We start from the raw sequence: 21,380 nt of genomic DNA, 5'->3' as shown, positions 1-21,380 counted from the left end.
TTTCAATGGTGCGCAGTCACATGCACTCGTGTGTCGGTATTTCTTGAAAACCAAAAACAGAAAATCAGATAACCGGGAAAATCGCGATGCTGGTTAAGCAATATTTATTTGAACTATTTTCATAAATGTCTCGTAGATGTCACGGAAAAATAGGATTTTTTTCTCAACGTCTTGAGCGTGCGGTCAAAAATGGGAAATGAAGGTTTGTTGTGGTGTGGGTTTTTAGCCACAATTTTTTGACGTTAATAAAAAAAGCCCAGGTTTTTGTTTTTTTTTACAAATGTTGGCTAAGGTTCCAGGATTTATTTGTTTTTTTTCCTCTTGTTCTTTGTTTTCTTCTTGTCCGCTGCTGGCGTCTTGGCTGTCCCCGTCTTGGGCCTTGCACCAGCATTCTGTGCAGCCCTGCACGCACAAACAACCCCGCCATGAGTGCCTTCTTTGACTCAAAGACAAATATACAATGCAACACTTGAGAGGTGGCTGGGGGTGCATCGCGAATAAGGCTGTGCACGTGTCAAAAGGTTTGTACGATGTCTACATGCGTGTAACACTTCACACGTAACCTACATACGTGTGCAAGGTGTGCCATTGTGAACTCGATGCCATTAGGTATTGAACGTGGTCACGGCCACAAGGTGTCTGCAATAGAAAGCTGCGTAGTTTGAAATGCGAGGAGGTGGCCAAGTGGTTCAGGAAAATAATTGGTGTGCCCCTGTCAGAAGCTGGCACCACTGACGTCCTAGTTTTAAATCCAGTACTCCAAAATATGCACGTCAGACGCATCAGTGACTTAACGAAAATAAGTTGGCTTGGGTAGGATACGTCGCTAGATGGGATGGCCGGTGGTCGGGACTAACAACGGAGTGGCAGCCGAAGGAGGCGTTGTGCCCCAGTGGACAACCAACATGGAGACGGAGCTGTGGAATCGGCATGTGTGCAGGATCATGAGATGTGACGGCGGCCTGGGGGAGGCCTTCATCCGGCACTGGATTGATCTTGGCTGATGATGATTTCCACAAAAATAAACCCATCGTCTTGGGTAGTGCTCTTAGTAGTCTTGCATCAAAACAAAGTAAACAATTGTGATAAAGTTTAACTCTCCAGTGCTTATTTGGCAGCTGAGGGTTTAGTTTAGCGGGCACAAAGATGGAACATTTAAGATTATCTAGCAAACAGCTCATTACACACAGTGACGTGGCTCTGCTGCCGCTAGGTTCAAGAATGGATACCGTGCTTTGTTCAATAGCAGCACAATTGGGAATTGATTATTATTTGTAAGCAATGATAACACTACACACAACCTGAACAGAATTATGGATTTTTATTGCATCTAAATGAGACTACATCTCAGAATGCTCTACAGGAACAGTATGCATATGTATTTTACAGGAAGAGGCAGTCGGGATTCCAGAGGAGGGTCTTGGAGTCTGGACTTAAACGGGGCAGTGGGGGAGGGTGTTGTAGTCAGCACGGAGGGAGGGAAGGTGCTTTCTAGACTATCGGGGTGGGTGGTTGGAGCAGCCGTGGCGGACGAGTGAACTCCCACGTTACCTGCCCTGCGTTTTCGTCGTTGCTGGGTTCAGGATGACCACCTCGTCCTCCTCGCTGTCATCCGAGCCCAGACTCTTGTCCGCTGAAAAAAATATTAATCGATTTGAGAGAGAAAAAAATCGTGCGTACGCGTGGATTCCGTAACGCTATCCAACATGCGTTCTTGCAAATGGTCATTCTTGCCCGTGTTTGATTATTGGATCGTATGAGTGTTACCGTGCCCCCCCCCCTCCGGCTCTTTGTGGATTAAGGGAGGGAGCTGATGAATAAACGCTTTCAACCTTGGTTGTAAAGCGTCCCGAAAAAAATGTAAAAAGTTATATTTTCTCAAATGTTACTGGAAATACTACTCAAAGTGAAAATGACTTTGCCAATTTGCACATTATTTAAACCCGTACAGATGAAAGACTCTGCAGGAGGTGTAAACTACATATCGTTTCTCAATGGAATCACACACGTGGTTAAATAAATGTGACTTGTGAGCAAAGAGGTTTATACTGTTGAATAAATATTGCCTAAAGTGCGCACTGCTCTTTGTATTTTTTCAGTTAGGCCCGTACTGATGCATCGATTCAGTTATTCAAATCGATTCTCACGCTTGTAAAATGTGCAGGTAATAGATTGTGCAACAATTTATTATAATTGACTATCGAAATAATACGCAAATTATATGCTGATATTATATATCGGCCAATGCAATTAACAAAACAAACCCAACTGAACAAATGAGAACACAAACGAAAGGGTAAAATCAAAACAAAAACATGGATTCTTAACCCTCAAGCATCAAGTTTGCTGCGGTGGAATTACGCAAGAGGTCTTCGACACATCTGGGGAGTGACTTAAGACTCCTAACGCAAAACATCCTTGGATTTCATGTCATAATTCATGCAGGAGGGTTAAAAATCCCACAGTCGAATTGTGGCAGTTCAGCGAGCTGCTGAAGGAGGGGTGAAAGGTCAAGTGCCCAGTTTACGAGTTGCTCCGTCACTCACCTTGCACCGGTGTTGGATCGCGAACCTCCGTGCCGGTATCGGCCAAACCCTCCTCTCCCGGCATCTCTTCGTCCACCGTGTCAACTTCGCCTTCCAACTCCTCGTCGTCGGCCCATGCGTTGTGCAGGCCCTCGCCGATCTGCGCCGTGCCGCGACCCCACACCTTCAGCTCCGCTACGCTGCACGCACACCACCACAGGGAGAGAGAGAACATGCAAACTCCTAATATACAGGCGTCAGAGTCAGGATCGAACCCACAGCCAACTGTATACCAGGCGAGGTGGTTAACATTTCACCAATCACGGCACCCCCAAGTGGTGTTAAGGCGAGTATCTGGCGAGCATCTGGCGAGCGGTTGACCTGGACCCCGAGGTGCGTAACGATGCGAAGTAAAGCCATCGTGGTCGCCGCGTACGCTGGCGGTGCCGTGGTGGTGGGTGCGTGGCGACGGCGCGGTTACGCACACGCTGGCCGCGGGCTCCGCTTGGGCAACGACCTCGCGAGCACGGTCCTCCGCCTCCTCCGCCTCCTCCGCCGACACCACCGCCTCCTCGGCGCGCAATGCCGTGATGCGCTGGGTTGGCAGTGACTCGGCCATGCCGCACTTGCGCCCCTCCTTCCTGCTCCGGACAGCAAACCAGCCACACGGTACAGGGTCGTGCATCCGAGCTGTCAAAACGTCCGCCCCGAACCGATTTAACAGCCCGCGAGCATGGCTCAGTATTTGCGCAAGGTGGAATCGTTAAGTTCGATAGATGTTCACGAGTACGACCCTTTCCACACACGCGACCGTGTGTTCTTAAAAACAGTGCCTCCGTGACGCACCGGGCCTGAGCGTCGTTTTTGAGCGCCCGCTGGATGAGCTCCGTGATCTCGCCCACCTTCACGTTCGCGATCTTCGTGCAGCGCAGCATCTGGTGGGGGGGGGGGGGGGAAGGAAGTGGAGGGGGGGCAGCAGCGATCAAGCAAATGCAGAGTCAGCGTAACGGGGAAGGGAGCCGTGGTGGTGGTGGTGGGGCAGCACGGGGTTCCAGATCGGCTACGTGTGATGGAGAGAGCAAACCAGGGTACGTGGGTTAGGGACAGCGCCACGATTATTATAGTTTGTGTATGCGTGTTGTGATCTCGCCACAGTTGCCCATGTTTGACGGCTTGTCCACGTGTGTGTGTCAGGTGGACGTGGCCTCAGTGCATCTGCCCTGGCACAGGTGCCGTGGTGACGTCACCGTGTGTCTGTGTGGTTGTCTCATCACCTGGTCCTGTGTGAGCATGATGCCGCCGCTCGATTGCACGGCGCACAGCTCTCCGTGCTTGTTCATTGCGATCACGAGTCGTCCGTCCATCACCCGCTCCTCCAGTTCCGTGGCGTCCACCAGCAGATACGTGCTGCACCGAAAGCCACCGACACGTTTAAGACATTATTATTATTATTAAGCTCGTTTACCCAAAGCCGATGTTTAAACACCGCACCGGGTACTGGTTATGGATGAGTTGACCTAGGGGAGACCCGCTCTCCATCGATGTTAACCGTGATGGGGGAATTGAACTCAGGTCTCCGGGTTTGTAATGCAGCGCAATAACCACCGCACACACCACTGCACCACCGCTCTCACATACACAACTAAAATAACCGCCATTCACCAGTAAGTGACCGTGGGCATCACCACGATGCTTGTGGCACACTAGGGACACATACGCAAGTAAATCTAAACATAAAGATAAACAATCGCACCTCCGATTAGCATGGTGCGAAAGAAGTTCAACATACATACGTACAAACCACACACATCACACGTGATTATTTACACTGCATTAACAGGTAGCAAAAAAAATGCACAAAATCTTTAAAATCACATCACTACACTGAATTTCGAAAAGTCACGTAAACTTTCAAAGCCCCACTGAGCTAAACAATTATTTTACAAGGACGATCACAGTCTGTCAGTGGCGGAGGTGCAGTTGGGGAGTAGTCGCATGCCTAGCGAACAGCGCCCTCGTGTGGAACTCACCCTTGCTCGAAAAACGCGAAGCTCACCGGCAGAGGCATGTGATGGATGCTCAGCGGAACGGGGTCCCTCTCCTCTGGCGGGTACTTGGGAGATGGGGTGGAGAGAAAAATCGCGTCGCTTCACTCATTGAAGAAGGAAAAAAAAACAGCTGGAATGCTAATTTGTTAAGGGAACATCAATTACAATTTTTTTGCTGGGGAAATGAGGCTGCGCAAAAAAAAGTCGGCGCGGAAAAGGACAGAAACGGAGGGCCTTGTGTTCCATCACCGATGCGTTCACATCCCAACGTGCGTGCAACTAACCGTGCTGGTAGGTATCCGTGACGCTCTGTTTGTTCTAAATTCATGAGGAATCTTCTATTTGTTTTATATTCATGAGGAATCTGTTCAATGTGCAGGCACTAGGTGGATTTCTGCAGAGCAGAATCACGAGGGATGGGCAACGACTTGGGGAGGGACTTTGTCCAGCAGTGGATTGACCATGGCCGAGGAAAAATTGAGAAGCGCTTCTCGTTGGCGAGCGGGTGGACGCGGTGGGGGAGGGGGAGGGGGGCGGTGGGGGCGGCACTCACCACGGTGACCTCGCTGCCCTGCACCGACACTTCGGGCCGGCGGAAGTGGGCGAGCGCCGTGACGGCCGCCACCGTGGCCGCGTCCAGAACGTTTCCGTCGTGGTTCAGCAGGTGCACGTCGGCGCGGACCTGCCACACCTGTACGGGCACCGAAAACAACGCGTGACTCCATGCGCATGTGTTGCGGTGGGGATGACAAGGTGCCATAGTCTGGGCTTGCCAGGAGAAGACAGGACAGAAAACTATGCAACAATGTCATCTTCGCCTTCTGTATGGGATAGAGTGTTGCCCCCTCGCACCCGTGGGTGTTCTCCAGGTGCTAGGTGCTCCGTTTTATTCCCATGTGCATCAACACTCATTAATTAGCTGGGAGATGTGCATGCTTGGAATTACACAGAGACAGAAAGAGAGACAGAACGCAAGAGGAACACATGGCATCAGAGAACGTACATCATATCGAATGTGTAAACAAAATGTTTTATTTTGCTTTGCCGCTAGAAGGGGTGACAGCCGGTGGTCGAGACTAATGATGGAGCGCCGGCCACAGGGCGGTAAGACGCCCGAGAAGACATCGACTGCTGAGATGGAGCGGTTGAGATCGGCTCGTGTGCAGGAGCTCGGCGGATCGTTTCATCGCAAGTCCGCGAGAGACGGTGACGGTTCGGGGAGGCTTTCTTCACCCAGAGGTGGTTAGACAACACTGGCCAACACACTTTTTCTGGCATAAGGTATTCCAACGGTTTTAAGGTAATTTTTGGGTGCTGATTCCAAATCTGGTATCAGTTGTCTATCACATCAGGTCTTTGAGATATCAAATATTGCATTTTCAATAAAAACTGCAGAAGAAAAATATTAAATAAATGTGGATATCTACATAAAATGATATTATAAACACACTATCCTAAAAATACAGCACCATATTTTAACACTAAAGCAGTCACTGACTCGCAACAACTTGCAATCATAAGTGACAGAGTTAATTTAGGGTAAAATCTATGAAAATGGGGTATGCCGATAGCATGAAAATTAGATGTGATAGAGCAAATCTGAGATCAGATTTGGAATTAGCACCCTGAAATTAGTCTAAAACAGCTGCAAAAGTCCAGGCCAGAATTTTTATTTTTATTTTTGTTGACCAGTGCAATAGACGAAGGGGCTGTACGTGCACGCGTCACATTCAGCGGCAGTGCTGACTCACCTTCTCCCCGGCGATCACGCACAGAGACTCGGTGTCCACGCAGCGCGACGTCCTCAAGCAGCGCTCCAACAGACGGTTCAGCTCCACGCCCATCTCAGACTGCCTGTGGTGTGTGCACACCCGCGCACACACCGCACGCACGGTTGGCTATGTACGGTGCAAAAAAAGTTCGATATATAAGCATGACTTCGCCCCCTACTGGCAGACTAATGCAGTACGGGGGAGGTGGGGCGATGATTGTTACGTATAAACCGAATCAAGTAACTTACACACATGCAGACAGACACACACAGACACGAATAGACACGCATGTACAGCCACACGCTCACATGTACAGGCGGTCCCCGCTTTTACGACACAATGCGTTGTTACTGGAAACCCCGTCGCTGTAAACTGGATCATAGTATATCGGACCCTATTTTTCTGTAACGGTAAAAACATCCCTTGTGTTTTTCCTTTTATCACCCGTATTTACCACGGTTTAACAGGTAAAAATACACAAAAACACTACAGAATAACAAAAGCTCCACGCCAAGTCAGAAACCAGACCAACTCTGTTCAATTGCAGAATCAGAATATGTATTTATGCTGGAGGAAGAAGCGCCATAAAACAAGTTTCTGCCTCGTAAATCGATCCACGGCGACCGTTACGTAAACTTCATAAAAACGTGGATCGTCCGTAAAATCGGACCGTCGTAAAACCGGAGACCGCCTGCACACGTGTGTGCGCGCACGTGACAGAGACTCGTGCGAAGGCGAGAGACGGCGGCGGTGGCAGCGGCAGCTTTTCACGAGAGCGCACCTGCCCGCCTCGAACGCCGGCGACGCCATGGGCGAAAGCTCCAGGTTGACAAAGAGGATGCCGTCCGTCGGCCGGTTCTGCTTCGGCGCCACCAGCTCGCAGGAGACCTGCGCCAGCACCCTGCGGGCAGGAGGAGATGGCTCGGCGCGGAGGGCAAAAGGAGAGCGGGTCCTCGTTGTTTAACGCGGCGCTGAGACGCGCTCGTGGAAAGCGCAGCGTTGAGCGAAAGAAACGCGTCGAGCGAAAAACGATAAAGTTTGGCGAGATACGATACGCACGGCGAGAAGGCGGGAAAATAACTGAAGGTACGCTGCTGTGTTTGCTGTATCATTCTGCGTACTGTATCGTACTGCTCAGCTGCGCAGCTCAAGAAAGTAGTTTGTCGTGGACCACTCATAACCGCGTTTCAACAGTGCGCGTTCCGTGATTGGCGAAAAGTGTTCCCTCGTGAAAGAACTGCGTTATAGCGAAAACGCGTTGCGTGAACACGCGGTAAGCGTGGGCTTACCGTATGAGCGAAGCCTCCTTTGCATGGGGTGATGGAGCGATGAGATTAATTCGTGTGCAGGTGCTAAGTGGGTTGCCAGCCACTCACTGCTCCCTCTGTCTCTATGCAACTGCAATGTCTTGTAACTGCCGACAAGCCTTGGAATAAAGGATGCCGAGTCGCTCTCTATTTATTGTGTTTGTGTTCACTCTTTATTTTTAAACTTTCTGTTACACTTGTAGGAGAGCTGCTCAGCTCTGTGGGCCTTACCCGGCTGAAACAAAGCCCCGATTGTCTCCGAGCCTCACCACTCGTTCACCCACCGCTCACACGGCGCGCCGCTCACCTCGTCTTGCCCAGCTCCACCATGCAGCAGCCGGAGTCGACGCCGAACACGAGCTTCATGCGGCGGTAGTCGTACGTCTCCCGGCCATCGAGGCGCTGCCGCACGGCCACGGGTCGCGGAGACGAGAGGTGAGAACTTTGCCGAGCGAGTGGCCATGTCTGTGACCAGTGTGCTGTTAACACGTACAGCCCCTTTGTCAACCGCACTGCTGAGCATGGGCACTGGCGAAGCCAGTGGGGGGGGGGGGGGGGGTTGGCACGTGTCCCCCCAATGATCAGATCGAAATCCCTAATTTCGATCGGATAATTGGGGTTTATTAGTAATAAATCGGCATTTTGCGACCCCCACTGCTACTGAGTAGCATATTATCATGTGCCAGGGACTCTATGAAATGATAGGACAATAGTCTGAGTCCATAATTGGCAATAAGTAACGGTAAAGCGGTTATAAGTGACTCACAGAATTGTGCGCAGTTGCGTAAACAGTCCACGACTTCCCTGAAGGCATCAACACCTTCAGCGAGCGCGATGCCGATCACACAACGCGGTTCGAATTAGACCCTCGATCGATAGCTGTGCCATCAAGGGACAAGTCCTTACTTACTAACAACTCCTCTATCATTTTTCATTGCTGGAGGGGTTGCCCCCCACTACCTGAAAATCCTGGCTCCGCCATTGGATATGGGACTTGCCAAACCGTGCAGGTTATGAGGGTCATATTTTACCAAACTCACGCTGCTCATGGCAAATGGGACCCTTTTTGCCACAATACAGATGATAAAGTAATAAAAGGCTTTACCCTTTCTGGCAAAGATACAGGCCTTAAGATGTTCAACCACCAAATACCTCTGTAACAAGTGTCTATTTTCTTGGTTCTTTCGGTAAAGTCACGTAGAAGGGAAGTAATAAAATAATAAAAACAAAACATAATAAAATAATTCTCACGACGTTTCGGCCACAACGCAAGCAGCCGTCCTCAGGTGAAGAACAGGGCTGTCTTTCCTTCACCTGAGGACGGCTGCTTATTTCCCTTCTACGTGACTTTACCGAAAGAACCAAGAAGATGAATCCCTGCAGTCACGAAAGCTTTAAATCGAAATATGAATGTGTCGTCAAACCCGCCACCACCCGACACAGCTCATTAGTAAGGCTTGTCACGTGATCAAAACGTTCCAATTAGTTACTAGTTTAGCACCCCGGTGGTGTTGGAGGGTAAACCCATATAACATTCACGATTCGAGTACGACATTGGCATGTTTTGTTTACGTGACAACCCTTCCTGTCAACTCATACGGTTTACTCTGTATTCTTGTACAGGGAAATTTAGTTTTACAGATCCATACGGCGTACAGCCGTTTCAATACGGGCACATGTTGTATCTATTAGTTTGTGTTTCTCCCTTGTGATCAGGGCCGGATTAAGGCGTGGGGGCTTTAGGGGCCTTCACCAGCTGGAGTGCCTCCTGAGATGAAGCGAAAAGTTATTTTAATTTGTGGAGACTGAATTTTATTTGCTGTTAGCCTTGCCAAAAAATTTTTATTTTCTCTTTAACTTTGTTTTCCTTTTGAAAATATTCCTGGGGGGGCTGACAGTACCTGGAGCCCAGGAGGCTTACACAAGTTTAATCCGGCCCTGCTAGTGATGGGACTTTGTGGGATGAACGTTGAGATTTGGTCTGTAATAAAGTAGGTACTGATAAGGGGTTGACGTGTGTGCTAATAGGCTGTGTCGGGTGGTGTCGGGTTTAACGACACATTAATATTAACGCGATCTAACCCCCCCAAATAAACCCCCATTCATTATGGATACTGGTCGCGAAAGCCTCCTACGACTACGTGCTAAACTAATGCGGGTTATAGGACCGCTCTTATAATCCCATAGGAGCAAATTGAAATAGAGAAACCCCGTATAGCTATGAAGGCTTCCAGCACGGCACACGAAGGGGGGGGGGGGCAACACCACGCCCGGCCGTCTTTGTCTCCCCAAATGCTGACGACGTGTACACACCAACACCACCAGATATTCATCACTGACCGCCACGACCGCTCTAGACAAAGATAAAAGTCCCCCGTGTAGCCTTCAACAGACTGGTTGGGCAAGTGCTGTCAGCGAGCACCTATGAAGGCCGGCACGGCACACGAGGGGGTGGGTGGCCAGCACCACGCCCGGCCGCCTTTGTCTCCCCAGTGGCGATGGTTGCATACCGCAACATGTGAGGATGAGGCGGATGATGAGTATGAGGAGAATAATGATGAGTATGATGATGAGTATGTGTAGGAGTATGAGGATGATGAGTATGATGAGTATGAGAGTATGATGATGAGTATGTGTAGGAGTATGATGAGTATGATGAGTATGAGAGTATGATGAGTATGTGTAGGAGTATGAGAGTATGAGGAGTATGATGAGGAGTATGAGCGCTCACACCTTCCTCTCCTTGATGGCCTGCAGGATGAAGGCGCGCTCGCAGTTGGAGAGGGGGACCTCCTTCATGGCGCCTTCTCCTCAGTCGTTCGCCTCAGCTCGTCGGCTCCGGCTCGGCTCGGATCTGGCTCGGTTCTGGCTCGGATCTGGCTCGGTTCTGGCTCGGATCTGGCTCGGTTCCGGCTCGGCTCCTCAGCTCGACTCGCGACTCCAAACTCGCTCGCTCCTCGCCGGCTGCCCCCACGTGCGAACCGCGGTGACGTCACGCGCGGTTGTTAAACTCGCGAGGAGACATGACGTCACCGCGCCGCCTCGCGTGAAGGAGCGCCTTCGGGGCGATGACGTCAGACGTCAGGGCGTGTGCCGCGTGACCGGAGGGTGACGTCGTCGTCGCGAAGGTTTCATTAGGTTCCTTAGGTTTCATTGGGTTCCTTAGGTTTCATTTGAGTTCCTTAGGTTTCATTGGTTCCTTAGGTTTCATTGGGTTCCTTAGGTTTCATTGGGTTCCTTAAGTTTCATTGGGTTCCTTAGGTTTAATTTGGGTTCCTTAGGTTTCATTTGGGTTCCTTAGGTTTCATTGGGTTCCTTAGGTTTCATTGGTTCCTTAGGTTTCATTGAATTCCTTAGGTTTCATCGGGGTTCTTAGGTTTCTATGGGTTCCTTAGGTCTCATTTGGGTTCCTTAGGTTTCAGTAGGGTTCATTTGGGCTTCTTAGGTTTCATTAGGTTCCTTATGTTTCTACGGGTTCCTTAGGTTTCACTTGGATCCTTAGGCTTCAATAAAATCTTTCAGATTACCGGTAATTTGAACCCTTCGGTATCAATAAAATCCTTATGTTTCATTGTGATCCTTATGTTTCATTGTGATCCTTAGGTTTAATTGGAAAACCTTAACATTCAGTTAGATCCTTGGGGTTCAGTGCAGGCTTATTCCAAGCAAATTGGTTGCGTAGACATTAAAATCACATTTCTATCCACGTTTTTGCCTTTGGGGCAGTCCATAAATGACGTCACGCAGCTAGGGGGGGGTTTGAGAAATGTGACGTCACATAAAAATGCGCAACTTTAAATAGACAACACGTTCTACTTAATTAAATAGACTTTTTGATGTTTTCTCCTACAACATCAGAGTGCAGCGCCACATTAAATACGCACTACAATGACAATAGTTTAAAGAGATTTGAGGCATGCTTTATTTGGGGGGAGGGGGCAGAGCTTTGTGACGTCATATTTGAGGGGGGTCTGACTTTGTGACGCCGTGTGACGAAGGGGGGGGGGTTCAAAAATAGTCCAAAATCGCGTGACGTCATTTATAGACGGCCCCTCTACGTGACAAAGCAAGGGAACGTCCATGATGAATGCCCAACCCAAGCAGCCACCATCTCTTAGTCGAGCGAAAATCAATTCCTATTGCTCCTGCACATACAATTGTATTGCTCCATCTCAACAAGCGCCATTCGCCACTAAGTGGCGGTGATATCTTCATGACGCTTGTGCCAGGCCATGTGCACGTTGAGGCCACGTGAAGTGTCGAACGCCCGCTGGCAGGTCACGGGGCAGACCCAGGTGCCACGGGTCGACTGAGATGAACTGGCTGATGCACCACCTGTACCCCCTACTGTACCAACTTTCTGTGCTTCAGCCACCCGGCGCTCCGCTCGTTGTTGTGAGCGTTGCTCCTCCGCCCTCCGTTGTTGATGGAGGGCGACTGCCTCCAACTGCCCAGTAGCATCGTCCACGAGCCTCCTCCACATCACTCCATCTGTTCTCTAGCCAGTACCGCGCCTGTTTAGACCCCTCGATCCGGCTGAACAAAAGCTGTTTAGGCATGCGGTGGCTGGGCATGCGGGCTACATGACCCAGCCAACGCAGCCTTGCCTACTGGAGGAGCTCACCGATGGGACTTTGACCACATCTTTCAAGGATTTGTGAGCTCCTCACACAATCCAGCCTGGTTAAACCCAGGATGGATCGTAGGCAGGCCAGCCTAAATGTTTCTAATCGGCGAAGATGCTCCATTAGGAGGGTCCACGTTTCGCAAGTGTAGAGAAGGCAGGGGATGACTGTGGCCGAGAAGACCTAAAGTTTCATACAGAGCGACAGACCAGGTAGCTTCCACACAGCGTTATGCAACCGATGAAAAGATAATTCCGCTCGATTGATTCGGAGTGAGACCTCTGCTGTAAAAATGGAGCCGGTCACGAGCACACAAATTTTATCGCTCCATCTCCTCAGAGCACATCCTCTCAAGCGTGTTCATTTGACGACTGCCATTCCGTTAAGTCTCGACCACCAGCCATCATGTGGGACATCTGTGAAAAAGAGCTGATCATCAGATACTTCTATTTGATGTACACTGGTCTCAAGTCAATCTCGAACCTTCATGTTCTCCGATTCATGTCCTGTTTCTCTGTTATTATAATTCCAACAATGCACCTCTCCAGCCAAGTAAAGAAAAATACAAATTTGGATAAAGTTTTAAATCGGTGTGAATTACATTCTCCGACATAAACATTCACAAATAATGAACAAAATCTCAAGTGTGCCAAGAAGCATGGTTGCTTGCTAGGCCACATGCAATTTGTCTTACATAGCTCAGAACCACAACAGACGAACATTGCCCAGGGCTCATCTGATAGAACCTGAACTTGGTAACAATCCACATCCTTCCGATTTTTAACTCATCTCTAAAATATTTACAGTTTTTTTATACCAACCATATGTACATTGTTATGGAAACAATAATTGGGAAAACTTAAGATGTTTATGTTTTTATTACTTCGGTATTCATGGAGCCAGTATCAAAATTATTCAAGTTTTTTTTTAAATGTCAATGTGCTCGAGCCCAAACAGTTCGTTGCAAAAAGCCATTTTTAAGCAATTCAAAGATTAATATATCTTGTTGTCGTGAGTCCAAATGTTTCTATTCAGCAGCCGTCAATCACTTTTAATCACATTTAAAAAATAAATATCTTACATTGTAACAAATCTCTTCTTGGCTGTAGCCTCAATGATTATAAATTAATGTTTTCATTTATATGCAAATAGTAAACATGTGGCTCATGTTTAGATAATTAAACCGCTTGTAATAAGTGTTAATATTCACACAACATATGTATGGCCCCTAAATATATGTATAACCACCACGAACACATTTATTAAAATTTACATGAACGTATAATAGAACGCCTTTGGCAAAAGTAAACCCCAATTGACAGCATCCCCACTGCACACCTTGGCACAGTCGAGTCCAGCGGGGTGCAACTTTAATTATCACCGCGGCATTCAATTCCCATTCATTTAACTTCGCGCACAGCCACAGCGCCAACACTCGTGCACGGTGCGCGTTAACCCCCTCGCTCATCAGAAGTCAAAGGCTTCCACCACAGGCAGAAACACAAATCCTGAGAAAGTCGGCTCCTGCCTGAGAAAACTCCTGCGGTGTCTGGGTGAAATTTGTGTAACGATCGGACAATAATCCGGCATTGATCGGGCAACCGTCGGGCAACAATCAGGCGTCGATCGCGCAACAATCGTGCAACGTTTGAGTCAAATCAATCAATGATGGGGCAGGAATCAGGAGATGATGAGAAAAAAAATGAACGACTGCACCGCAATCGTGCGTTGATCTGGAAAAAAATCGAAGGAAAGTTGTGCAACAATTAGGCAATGATAAAGCAGCGATCAGGAGATAATCACACCACAATCATTCGACATTCATGCGAACAACAAAATGGGGTGACTGGGTGATGGACCATACACCGCTATCACCGCTCCTTGGCCACATCCTCCGTGAAGGCTGCCAGCAAGGCATCGGCCGCCGCCCCGGGTGCCAGCAGCCCCTCGGCAACGCGGGTCTCCAGCTGGGTGGCACGGGCGCGCACGACTGGGTGAGAGAGGAAGAGTTCCAGGACGCCGTCGCGGATGAGGGAGCGCATCCAGGAGGTGCGCTGGGCACGCCGCCGTGCCTGCAGGGAGCCTGACGACAGTCCAATTTCACGGAATTCCAGAGCCACGTCCCACAGCTCCGGCACACCCTGGCCCGTCTGCGCGGAGACGCGCAGTACCTGTGTGCGCACACGTGTTGGCGACGTGCCGTATTGTTAGGAATATGGTAAGGTGGCCGATTGGTGCAGAGGTCAGAGATACAGCGTATCAGAATATGATGTGTCCACCTATGTCATCTCGAGGTGGTTGTGTGGCCATGACATGGAGCGTATGACTTGACCGCTTTGGTCTCACCCGAGGCTTCCACGTGGGCAAGCGCTGGCGCATGAACTTCAGAGCGCTGGTGTACTCCGCCTGAATGTGCCTCGCCTGCGGCAGGAGGTCACCGTCTCCCTTCGTCACCACCACCGCGTCCGCCACCTCGACGATGCCGCGCTTGATGCCCTGCGATGAGGTGCACAGCGTCGCCATCCAACAGGCACAATACAGGCCGGGGTGGGTTTTGTTTGTACATGCTGTCAGTGGAACACATGTCATCTTCAGACTAAAGGGGCAAACAATAGTGTACAAAAGAGCCAGGACGAATGAAAAACAAAACTATTGCAAGGGGATAAAATAAAACTATTTAATCACAAGCACAGATGGTGGAAAATTACTTATTATATTATATTATTACCCATAATCCTCAATGACAGTGGATGAGTTTTCATTCTTATATCGGAAGTAACAAATAATTTGTATTGGTTGGATCTGAATTGGGAGAGATGAATCTTCAGATGCCGAGGTTTTGGGGAATGGGTAGATAGTGGATTAATACAGGCATCATAATGGGGGGCACAAGGGAGTAGAGGGTGCTAGGAATAATAGAACTGACCTGGAGTTCATCGCCAGCTCCGGGAGGGATGAGCAGCAGGAACATGTCCACCATGTCAGCTACGGCGAACTCCGACTGCCCCACACCTACCGACAAGGGGCAGGATTGGCTCAGACGCAAACCTCCCACTCTGCTTCACAGCATCAGAAGATACAAAGATTACCACTTACTTTATTGAAAACATTTGCCCCAAATGTATCACAATTGTGCTAATGACATGTCACCAGACAACGTATCCAATCGGAATCCTCGCAGAGCAAGTGCCACCCTTTGTGTTAAACAACTGACCAAGGAAATCACAGAGCTACCTCTGAGATTCACTGAAGTGGCCTCTGGTCCACACAGTATGGGGTAGCACTTTCACACAAAGAATAATGTTCATCAATTCATATTTTTTTTATTCTCAGAGCTGCAAAGTAGACAATTTAAGCGTAGAAGCACATTGAATGTGATGGGCTTTTTATAAAGGTATTGGTAACCGGACATAGATAATGTCGTTACACTTGAAACACAATTTAATCATGGGTATCTGAAACCTGGATTCGAATCAAGCAGTCTGGCTTAGCAATCTGGCCTCTGAGCCACCCAGCCACCTCCAGAGTTTCCCACTTCAACCAAACAGACAGTCGAGGCAATTGAGCCACAAGTGAGTCAACGATCGGTGAAGCAAGCGAGCGATTGGCTGGGCGAGTTACCAGTTTAGCGATCGAGCGAGTGAACGAGCGAGCGAGTCAATCAGTTGGGTGAGCGATCGGCCAAGTGGACGACCGTCTGAGCGAGCGAGCCGGAGCCTCACCCACAGTCTCCACGAGCACGGTGCTGTAGCCGGCCGCCTCGCACACGACGATCGCCTCGTTGGTGGTTCGCGTGACGCCGCCCAGTGTCCCGCTGCTGGGTGATGGGCGCACGTACGCGCGCATGTCACGTGACAGCAGGGGCATGCGCGTCTTGTCGCCCAGCAGCGAGCCTGCCCGGCAGCAGAATGTCACGAAGAGCGAAATGTTTATGCGCTGGCAAACGTTCCCTGTCAGTGTTGCCAATTTGATTTTTTTGGCTAGATTTAATAACTTTTTGGGTTTCTGTAGCAAACAACTGAGATGAGGACAACTATGCAGATTTAGGAACCATTCCAGATTCATATTCTGTCTTGTATAAGTTTACTGCTTATACCCGGCACACCATCCGATTACAATTTTGATGACTAAGTCTATCTGGCAACATCTAGCAAGTTCTAGAGGTTGGTTTGACAACATTGCGCAAAAGGAGTTGGCAACACTATTTCTTCTCATGCGAGCTTCTCTGCTGTGGTGCAGAACCCCCTGGGGCCCACACCTCCAGAGGTGCTGGAGGAGGGATCCACAGCAAGCACGGCCAACTTCTCTCCTCGCGCCGTCAGCATCGTCCCCAGGGCCTCGATAAACGTCGACTTCCCGGCTCCGGGAGGCCCTGACAGTCCTGGTGCAAACGACACACCAAGACTTTGTTTAATTCCAGAGACCTGTGACCTAGCAATTGGACGAGGTGAGAACTGGTGGATCACGCAGAGATTTGTGAAATTCCAAACCTACCGGGCTGAGTTTGATTCACAGCCACGGATATCAGTAGTGAGTAATATCTGAACCAGTTCTGGGTATCCCCCTTCACAACCCGCACTGAACAACGTGAAGTAGATTTTGATTTAAAGCTTTCGTGACTGCAGGGATTCATATTCTTGGTTCTTTCGCTAAAGTCACGTAGAAGGGAAATCATAAAATAATACAAATATAAAATTAAAATTCTCACGACGTTTCGACTGCAACACAAGCAATCATCATCAGGTGTGAAATCCACTACGTGACTTTACCGAAAGAACCAAGAATATAACGTGAAGTAGGTTCGAACAACCAAGTCGGTGTGGGGATGCCTTCATCTAATAGCAGATCGACAAAACAGCTGTAAATTATTATCTGCACATTATAATTATAACCTATTATAAATGTATGTAGGATCGCGGGAATTGCCAGGAGTAAATATGGGACAAGTCGACTGTTTGGGGGACAGGGAGTTGAACCTATGCGGAAGGTCTCGGGCCGTCCCTCTGTGCTCCCTTCCCTTTCCCTCTGGCGGTGAAGCAACCGCCCCAGCAGCTGCCCGGCGAGTTGGCGGTGGCGCGAGAGCGTGGACTCGGTGAGCGTGATGGCCTCCGCCAGGCACGCGCGCTGCCCGCTCACCAAGCCATCGTAGAGATACGACAGCCGGCGCTCCTCTCGTGCTGACAGATCCGCACCGGCGGGTTCTGTGGTGCACATACGGACATACGCGCACGCACGCGCAGACCAAGACGCACGTATGAAGACAAAGATATAGACAAACACACACATGCAAAGAGACAAATACAATCGCATAGACAAAGATAAATCGCGCCGCCCATATAGTCTCTAACAGACTGTTGGGAGACAATGCTTTTAGTGAACACCTATTAAGGCCGAAACGACATACAAGAGGGATGGGTGGCTGCTTTTGTCTCCCCAATGCAAATGTTTAAACAAATCGCCAGGTACTCATGTAAGGCTCAGTCAACCTAAGGGAGGGCCAAAACAAGTCCAATAATCACTTGCCACTTCCGGCAGCCACGGCCTTGAATCGAACCGAGGTTTCTGGGTTCACATTGCTAACCGCTACTGCCATTGCATCACAACATTTACAGACGTGTACACGAGCGCACATGTGCGTAAATACTCCCAACATGCGGGGCCAGGAGGTGGCCAGTATGTAGCAGTACAGCAAGTAGGTTACAAGGCTATGTGAGCGCAGTTTTGCATCCTATCGATTGTGTGCAGTGTCTCGTAATTTGCTCCCACAAGCAAAAATATAAAACAATCATTGGCCAAACATTACAAACACAAGACCCTCTTTAAATTGAGTCTCACAAGTTGGCTCCGTGGAATTTCCAGCAAGTTGTTGTGGAGGGTGATAAAAAGGCATCTGTACGGACTTTGCAAAGTTAAATGAACATGGGAACACTGACTTTACACAGACTGCATCACAGTTAATGCATCTGACCTTGTGCAACAGCACACTGCATACAAAGCTATGCCATGCAGCAATTTACACACTGTCAAAAACACATTCCTACAATGCGAATACAACTACGTGATATACACCATATCACACGCATGGCATCTTACATAACATATCACATCACTCCACATAACCCAGTACACATGGAACGTTGGAACAACGTTAGTCCAACGATTCCAAACACACATTGCATGTTTACGTGGAAAAAACCTCATACACATGAATTCACGCATGTGAAATATCATATCGCACACATCACACATGATATCACAGCACAACTTAATTCCACACATTATACATTACACGGACCATACTCCATCACACCACCCATCGCATCATACTTCTTCTACCTTACCCCCACACACATATCACACCAACCAAATCACACTGCCCATCACAAATGACGCCATGTCACACACACACACGTCACAACGTCACACACACCATCCGCTTAATACAACCTCCCATCATATCACAACATCCCATCGCTCAGTCACACACATCCCCCCCCCATCGTCACATCATCAAACACATCACCCACTACCCACACACACCTTAACATCACCCAGTCTCACATCACCCCCCATCGTCACATCATCAAACACATCACCCACTACACACCCACACACACCTCAACATCACCCAGTCTCACACATCACCCCCCATCCTCAAACACATCACCCACTACCCACACACCTCAATATCAACCCAGTCTCACACCATGAAACACATCACCCACACACACATCACCCACTCTCACATCACCCCCCACCCTCACATCATCAAACACATCACCCACTACACACACACACCTTAACATCACCCACACTCACATCACCCCCCATCCTCAAACACATCACCCACTACCCACACACCTCAACATCAACCCAGTCTCACATCATCAAACACATCACCCACACACACATCACCCACTACACACCCACCTCAACATCACCCACTCTCATACCATCAAACACATCACCCACACACACAACATCACCCACTACACACCCACCTAAACATCACCCACTCTCACACCATCAAACACATCACCCACACCCACCTCAACATCACCCACTACACACCCACCTCAACATCAACCCACTCTCACACCATCAAACACATCACCCACACCCACCTCAACATCACCCACTACACACCCACACACACCTCAACATCACCAATCCCCCCCGCGCCCTCTCACCCACAGCCCGCCTGTGAGCCGCCCGCGCTCCCCGCCCTTCCTCTCCCCGCCCGCGGCCTCTGTGTCCAGCCCAGACCGAGGCTCTGTTGGGGCCCTCTAGGCCCCAATGAATGTCCCGGCCTGACGGCCCAGACGGCAGCCGCTGCCCGCCGCGAAAGAGAGGGCGGCCCAGCGTGCCCGCCACCACCCTCAGCTCCAGCATCGCGGGCAGGCGGTGTTGTTTACTGCCTACTCAGACTGTTGTCAGTGTTGTATAACAGTGGGTTGTTTAGTCGCTGCTGTTAACTGTGGCACAAGAATTTGTCCTTAGCGGTGTGTGTAAGAATCGATTCCGACGTCACGGTTTTAATGCGGCACGGAATCGAGAATCGATTACGATCGGGTGCAAAAGATGATTTTTTTTGTTAACCGCCTGATGAAGCTGGTTGTAGAATCGCTGGCGAAAGCTCAGGGTCGGTACTCAAATTGTACACGTTGTTGGGTTTGCTGTACTTCAGCAGCACACACCGGGTGTGTGGTGAAGTAGTAACTATATATTCTTGGGTCTTTCAGTAAAGTCAAAGAAAATAACAAAAAAATACAAAACTACGTTTTGATCGCAACACAAGCGTTCGTCATCAGGAAGAACGAACTAATCTGCACGTTTTGTTTACGTGACAAACCGTTACCCATTGGCTGTGTCGGGTGGTGGTGGGTTAACGACACATTTATATTTACGTGATATAAACCCCACCACCCTCTTTATTATAGAAATTGGTCGCGAAATTGTACGTGTTAAAACGCGTACAGTATTGTATTTGTTGTACTGTCTAGGTTTGTTAACCGGTAACTCGTTGTCATAATCCATTACCTGTTCAGAATATCAGCAACCTGGTATTTGATTCCAGTGGAATGTGGCGTACAAACGGCATGGCGGCCTGAGTCACCGCGTGGTAGATTTACCCTCGTTTCGAGGTGGCTTGGAGATGTTAACCTCCTCACCTGGTATGCAGGAGGTCGTGGGATTGATCCGCACGCTGACGTCTGCTGCTGTATATTTGGAGTTTGCGTGTCTCTCTCTCATCATTACAGTGACTATGAGATGTTAACTACCTCGCGTGGTATGCAGGAGGTCGTGGGTTCGATCCAGACCCTTACGCCTGCTGTATATTTGGAGTTTGCGTGTCTCTCTCTCATCATTAGTGGCTATGAGATGTTAACTACCTCGCCTGGTATACAGGAGGTATCCCAGGGGCTGGCTATCACACAGCGTTATTAACCCAACCTCTCGAGTTCGATTTCTGGCCACAGCTAAAATCAGTGTTGACTCGACCCAAGGCTCCACTTCACCAACGTGTACGTTGAACATCTTTCGCACCGTACGTAGCCAACCGTGCTAATCGGAGGTGTTGGGGGAAGGACAAGAAACTAAACACAAAAACCAGTTCTATCGAAATGAGTTTTCAACAGACTTAAAAGTACATAAGTCCAGAGGCCTCCTAAATATCGGGAAAGTGTTCCAGACGGCCGCAGAAGCGCATCTGAAAGCGCGAGATGCAGTGACCGTCTTTGTTCGATGGTTAGACAAGAGACGCTGCAAGGATGACTGGAGCTCGCGGGATGGTTTATGCTCCTTGACGAGATCCACAAGGAATTGCGGTTCATGTGGCAAGCATGGTGAATTTTTGTTAAACAACCCCCATTACCAACACTGCGTAGAAAGGCCTTCATCCAGCAGGGCATTTATAAACGCCTGCATTACATTATATGCAGGCAGGGAATTCAATCCTGTACTTTATAATTAAGTGGGCACTTTAACATTTCTGTAACTATCGATTTGACAAATGTACAGAACCTAGGCACTGTTTTGTACGTATCGATGGTATGGGAACTTAAATAGGAATCGTTCCAAACACAAAAAAAACTAAATCACT

At 49.1% G+C, this 21,380-nt stretch overlaps 2 protein-coding genes across 3 annotated transcripts; both read right to left on the bottom strand.

Moving 5' to 3' along the window:
• Positions 1-268: 268 nt before the first annotated feature.
• EXOSC9 (exosome component 9) lies at positions 269-10,628 on the bottom strand. Its single transcript, XM_078863200.1, has 12 exons — positions 10,386-10,628; positions 7,960-8,054; positions 7,127-7,246; positions 6,325-6,427; positions 5,127-5,264; positions 4,556-4,638; positions 3,800-3,932; positions 3,372-3,460; positions 3,011-3,166; positions 2,547-2,725; positions 1,552-1,633; positions 269-402 (listed from the first exon to the last, which is right to left on the bottom strand). The coding sequence occupies exons 1-12, from the start codon at positions 10,449-10,451 to the stop codon at positions 303-305; spliced, it is 1,344 nt and encodes a 447-aa protein (XP_078719326.1). The 5' UTR covers positions 10,452-10,628; the 3' UTR covers positions 269-302.
• A 2,886-nt stretch (positions 10,629-13,514) lies between these two features.
• Positions 13,515-19,810, bottom strand: MMAA (metabolism of cobalamin associated A). 2 transcript variants are annotated; one of them, XM_078863201.1, is made up of 7 exons: positions 19,468-19,810; positions 17,254-17,478; positions 16,536-16,658; positions 16,000-16,170; positions 15,204-15,289; positions 14,624-14,773; positions 13,515-14,448 (listed from the first exon to the last, which is right to left on the bottom strand). In XM_078863201.1, the coding sequence occupies exons 1-7, from the start codon at positions 19,667-19,669 to the stop codon at positions 14,149-14,151; spliced, it is 1,257 nt and encodes a 418-aa protein (XP_078719327.1). In that variant the 5' UTR covers positions 19,670-19,810; the 3' UTR covers positions 13,515-14,148. The 2 variants fall into 2 exon arrangements, with proteins under 2 accessions (XP_078719327.1, XP_078719328.1); XM_078863202.1 differs by lacking the exon at positions 16,000-16,170.
• Between the last annotated feature and the right edge of the window lie 1,570 nt (positions 19,811-21,380).

This window comes from Lampetra fluviatilis, chromosome 15 (assembly GCF_964198595.1).
Source record: "Lampetra fluviatilis chromosome 15, kcLamFluv1.1, whole genome shotgun sequence".
In the NCBI taxonomy this organism is placed as follows: domain Eukaryota; kingdom Metazoa; phylum Chordata; class Hyperoartia; order Petromyzontiformes; family Petromyzontidae; genus Lampetra; species Lampetra fluviatilis.
Note: the sequence above shows the minus strand (reverse complement) of the source record. Positions and strands in the feature narration are given on the sequence as shown.